The 5,942-nt window shown below is 43.6% G+C and overlaps 1 protein-coding gene across 1 annotated transcript in view; it reads right to left on the bottom strand.

Moving 5' to 3' along the window:
• TMPRSS12 (transmembrane protease, serine 12) overlaps window positions 1-5,942 on the bottom strand; it is a 17,504-nt gene extending 11,562 nt beyond the window's left edge. Inside the window, exons 1-2 of the mRNA XM_003790617.1 lie at window positions 5,756-5,942; window positions 4,907-5,102 (exon numbers count right to left, since the gene is read on the bottom strand). Of these exons, the coding sequence (XP_003790665.1) occupies window positions 4,907-5,102; window positions 5,756-5,942 (383 nt within the window). The remainder of the gene's footprint in view (window positions 1-4,906; window positions 5,103-5,755) is intronic.

Genomic DNA, 5,942 nt, shown 5'->3' with positions numbered 1-5,942 from the left:
TACTTGGGAGGCTGAGGCAGGAGACTCGCTTGAGCCCAGGAGTTGGAGGTTGCTGTGAGCTGTGAAGCCACGGCACTCTACCCAGGGGGATAGCTTGAGACTCTGTCTCAAAAAGAAAAAAATGAAAATAAGTGGATAAATGAGAAAATTGAAAAAAAAAATTGGTCCAAAAGTTCATTTCTGCTAACGCGAATTAGGACTGGCTATAGGAAAAAGCCTCTAGTTCTAAGTTCTAATAGACACCAATGTGATTGTACCACAACCATTCTTTCTCATGCCAGTTACACAGAGATGACTAAAAACACCTGCTGTCCCCCTTTTCTAGAAACAGGCATTGGCGCTTGTATACCCATATCCCTGTGCAAGGAAAAGTGCCTTCCCCACTCTGTTGTCATTTAATACGTGACCCAGTTCCCCTGCCAACTGCTCTCTGTGACAGGGCTGGCTGCCTGATAAAGGATTTATTCATAAGTTGAACAACGGTGATACTGCCTACAATAAAAAGCTAGGTCTGACCATTCAGGTATATAATCATAAAAGTTGATGAGGAAGCCAGTTAGCGATATAGAAGTTGACACTGAAAGATTATGATGTGGAATGAAAGGCATAATGGATTGTGTGTAAGCCCATATTATCAGGAAGCCACTCAGGAGAAGAGGAAGAAAAGGGCAGACAAAAAGAAAGAAATAGGCAGTGTCCGTAGGGCAGTGGGTAGGGCACTGGCCACTACCCAAGGCTGGCCTCTGTGAACCCAACCCGGGCCAGCTAAAACAACGATGACTGCAACAACAAAAAAATAGCTGGCTGTGAGCTGTGACACCACAGCACTCTACCAAGAGTGACAAAGTGAGACTCTGTCTCTTAAAAAAAAAATAGCCAGGTGTTGTGGCAGGTGCCTATAGTCCCAGTTACTTGGGAGGTTGAGGCAAGAGACTGGCTTAAGTCCAAGAGTTGGCGGTTGCTGTGAGCTGTCATGCTATGGCACACTACTGAGGGCAACAAAGTGAGACTCTGCCTCAAAAAAAAAAAAAAAGAAGAAGAAGAAGAAGAAAGAAGAAGAAAGAAAACCACCCAACTCAATCTTCAGATTTAATTTGATTCCTATCAAAAATCCTGATGACTGCCTCGGCGCCTGTAGCTCAGTGGTTAGGACGCCAGCCACATATAACAGGCCTGGAGGGTTCAAACCCAGCCCAGGCTTGGTAAACAACAATGACAACTGCAACAAAAAACAGCCGGACATTGTGGCAGGCATCTGTAGTCCCAGCTACTTGGGAAGTGGAGGCAAGAGAATCGCTTAAGCTCAAGAGTTGGAGGTTGCTGTGAGTTGTGATGCCACGGCACCCAACCTGAGGGCAACATAGTGAGACTCTGTCTCAAAAAAAAAAAAAAAATCCCAATGACTGCTTTTTGTAGAAATAGAAAAATCCAACCTAAAATTCATATGGAATATCAAGGGACTTCAAATAGTTAAAATAATATTGAAAAAGAATGGTGGTTTTCTTTCTTCTTTTTGAATGAAGTTGGAGGACTCTCAAAACTTAGTACAAAGCCATAATAATCAAAACAATGTGGCACTGGCATCAGTGGAAAAGAACTGAAGGGCCATAAATATACTCTCTCCTACATGATCAACTGGTTTTCAGTGAGGGTGCCAAGACCATCCAAAGTGTAAAAGACAGTCTTTTCTTTTCTTTTTGAGACAGAGTCTCACTCCCATGGTGCTGAGAAAACTGGATATGAACATGTAAAACAATGATGTTGGACTCTTACCTTATACCATTACGCAAAATTAACTCAAAAAGGATCCAACACCTAAACGTAAGAGCTAAAGCTATAAAACTCTAAAAAGAAAGCACAGGGGGAAAGCTTTATGATACTGGAGTTGGTTATGATTTTATATATGACACCAAAAGCACAGGCAACAAAAGAAAAAGTACATAAACTGGACTTCATCAAAATTAAAATCTTTGGTGTATCAAAGGGCACTATCAAGAAGGTGAAAATGCTGGGCATGGTGGCTCACGTCTGTAATCCTTGTACTGTCAGAGGCCAAGGCAGGCGGATCACTTGAGCTCACGAGTTTGAGGCCGACCTGAGCAAGAGTGAGACTCTGTCTCCAAAAATAGTCAGGGGTTGTGGTGGGCACCTGTAGTTCCAGCCACCCAGGAGGCTGAGGCAAGAGAATCACTTGAACCCAAGAGTTAGAGGTTGCTGTGAGCAATAACGCTATGGCACTCAACCCCAGGGCAAGTAAATGGGACTCTGTCTCAAAAAAATAAGAATATGAAAAGACAACCCACAGAATGGGAGAAAATATTTGCAAATCATATACCTGATAAGGGATTAAAATCTAGAATATATAAAGAACTCAACAACAAAAAAACAGACCAATCCCAAAATGGACAAAGGACTTGACATTTCTTTTTTTTTTTTTTTTTTTTTGAGACAGAGCCTCAAGCTGTCCCCCTGGGTAGAGTGCCATGGCATTACAGCTCACAGCAACCTCCAACTCCTGGGCTCAAGCGAGTCTCCTGCCTCCGCCTCCCAAGTAGCTGGGACCACAGGCGCCGGCCACAACGCCCAGCTATTTTTTGGTTGCAGCCATCATTGTTGTTTGGCAGACCCGGGCTGGGGATTCGAACCCGCCACCTTAGGTGTACGTGGCTGGCGCTTTAGCCGGTTGAGCTATAGGCGCCGAGCCAGGACTTGACATTTCTACAAAGAAGATATTCAAATAGCCAATTAGCACGTGGAAAGATGCTGAACCTCCGTTGTGAGAGTAATAAGGGAAATTGAAATCAAAGCCACGGTGAGCTCCCACTTCACACTTATTAGGATAGCTGTTATCATACTAGTAGTATAAGTAGCGCAAGTGATAAGCTAGGGGTATGAGACTGACACCATAGACTTCTAAGTGGCAGCCAGGGTTTAGGGACAGAGGAAGCAAATTTGAGGTTCTGCTCAGAGAGACCTCATGCCTTGGGACCACTTGCATAGGTAAAGTGTAAGAAATCAAGTAACTTTCTGGGCAGTGGAACTGTTGGTGATGCTATAATAGTAAGTGAAAGAATAGAGAAGAAATACAGTTACAGAAAAAAAATTAAAAAATTCAGTTTTGGACTTGTTTAGAATGTGACTCCAATACAGATGCACAGTACAGAGTTAGAAAAAAGACTTAGCAGGAAAGATTTAGGAGTTGCCAGCACGTGGTGACCACTGAAACAGAGGTAGATGACACATTTCCAGGAAAGAGGACAGAGTGATAAGGCAAGAAGATAGAGGGCAGAACTCTAGAAAATGCTGCAGATTTTAAAATATGTGCATAGGGCTCGGCGCCTGTAGCTCAAACAGCTAGGGCGCCAGCCAATACGCCAGAGCTGGCAGGTTCAAATCAATGACAAACAATAATGACAACTACAACCAAAAACTAGCCAGGCATTGTGGCAGGTGCCTGTAGTCCCAGCTACTTGGGAGGCTGAGGTAAGAGAATCACTTAAGCCTAGGAATCTGAGGTTGCTGTGAGCTATGACACAACAGCATTCTACCCAGGGTGACAGCCTGAGACTCTGTCTCAAAAAAAAAAAAAAAAAAGGCATAGATTTAGGTGGTACAGTGCAATTCTTTTGGGTTTGGTTTTGGTTTTTTGAGACAGAGTCTTACTCTTGTTGCCTGGGCGAGAGCACACTCACACCAACCTCCTACTCCTGGGTTCATGTGATACTCCTGCCTCAGCCTCCTGAGAAGCTGAGACTCAGGGATGTGCCTGGCTAATTTTTCTATTTTTAGTAAAGACGGTGTCTCGCTTTGCTCAGGCTGGTCTCCAACTCCCAAGCTCAAAGGATCTCCTGCCTCGGTCTCCCAGAGTGGTAGGATATAGGCGTGAACCCCAGCTCCTGACTACAAGTGCAGTTTTGTCACGTGGATATATTGCATAGTGGCAAAGAAAACACTGCAATGTAAACGATGACAAATACTCATCAAGGAAGGAGAAAAGAAAGAGTAGAGTGTTTAAGAAATCAAGAAAAGGGAATTTCTAGGAGAAGATATGGTCAACATTGCCAAATGCTGCAGAAATCAAATAGGATGGGAACTGAGAAGAGATTGTTGGATTCGGGACAGAAGTAGATCTAGCATTTGGCCATAAAAATCTGATTGCATTTGGATTTTATGGACCAATGCAGATGAAACAAGAGTCATCTTTTTTTTTTTGTAGAGACAGAGTCTCACTTTATCACCCTCGGTAGAGTGCCATGGTGTCACACAGCTCACAGCAACCTTCAACTCTTGGGCCTAGGTGATTCTCTTGCCTCAGCCTCCCAAGTAGCTTGGACTGCAGGCACCCGCTAGAAGGCCCGGCTAATTTTTTGCTGCAATTTGGCTGGGGCCAGGTTTGAACCCGCCACCCTCAGAATATAGGGCCAGCATCCTACCCACTGAGCCACAGGCACCACCCACAAGAGTCATCTTTCAACAGTGAAGGCTAAATCTGTCCTGCCTCTTGCTTTTTACAATCCATAAAGAAAGATTTTTTTTTTTTTTACATTTTAAAAGGTTGGAAAAAATATATTTCGTGATGGGTGAAAATTATAGAAAATTCAAATTTCACTTTATAAAGGATTATTGGATTATGGCCACACTTATACTCTGTCTATGGCTGATTTCATGTTAAGTAATTGTGACAGAGACCATATGACCTGCAGAGCGTAAAATATTAACTATACATATAGTTAATATTTGCCAACTTCTGAATTAAAGGATTTATTTCAACAAATAACACCCTACTATATTTAAGCCATTATGGCTACTTGCAAACATATAACTGAAAATGGCCCAAGTTAAACTATCCTCTATCACTTCAGAATAAACCCTGAGAGAATGAAACAGTTGTGTTCCGAATACATACCTAGAGTCTTTAGTACAGTGGGCAGCTGTGAGGACCCACCTGTCTCTCACTAGGCTTCCCCCGCATATATGAACGAGAAAACGGCCGTATTTAACCTGCAGGCTAACTATCCATGGCCACACTCCAGCTTGAACTTCTGTGCCCCCTATAATCCGAGGCCCTTTCAACACATCCCTAAGCGGCGCTTTTCCACAATCTAAAAACAAAAATGATAAATTATTTGTACTGAGAATCTATATTATTTCCTAATCTGAACACGTTAACCCTTTACATTCCTATTTAAAAACGGATAAAGCAAACTGGGTACCTGAGGCATGCCCATATTTTGACTCTTTAAAGGAGTTAAAATAATTATCCCATAACTGACTACTTAACAAATACACATGAAATCAACACAGTTCATTACTTTCAAAACTCTATTCCCTAAAAGTATAAAAATGAGGTAAGTTTCTCTGGCTAGGAATCCTTTTCTCCTCTATGTGAAAATAGCGATTAAAGAGACTGGGCCTGGTGGGTCAAAAGCTGCAAGGTCTAATACATGCCGTTTAACTTGTGGGGCTAATTTTTCTCAACTGTAGTACGAACAGGTCGCATAACAGCCCTTTCAACTCTGAATCTCAATGAACTATAACAAAATGGGAATGATAAACCCCAGAAGGTTTTGAGGCGCAAATATACAAATACCTGTCTTTTTTGACATTACTACTACCATCATCGTTATAATGAGCCTAGAAGCTGCCTAGGTCCGTAACATTTTGGATAAAGGCAGTTGAGACAAGAGAAAGAGGGACCCAAATCCAGACACTATGGTAGTGGGGAAAGGCCCATCCGGGAACGAACAGGTACTGCCCTTCGCGTCCCCCCTTTCCTCCTCCTGGGGCAGGAGCTGGCCTCGCGCGGCCTTAGCCCTCTCGGGACCCCTGGCCTGTCCCCACGTGGGGCCGAGCCTGCCCCTGCTGGAGGGCAAGTCGTGCTCGGAGTTGAAGTGGGCGCCGCCCAAGAGCAGCAGCGCGGCGCCCAGGAGCCCCAGCCGCAT

Source organism: Otolemur garnettii, unplaced genomic scaffold (genome assembly GCF_000181295.1).
Source record: "Otolemur garnettii isolate 467f Iridium unplaced genomic scaffold, OtoGar3 scaffold00043, whole genome shotgun sequence".
In the NCBI taxonomy this organism is placed as follows: Eukaryota; Metazoa; Chordata; class Mammalia; order Primates; family Galagidae; genus Otolemur; species Otolemur garnettii.
This window is presented reverse-complemented; position numbering and strand designations above follow the sequence as displayed.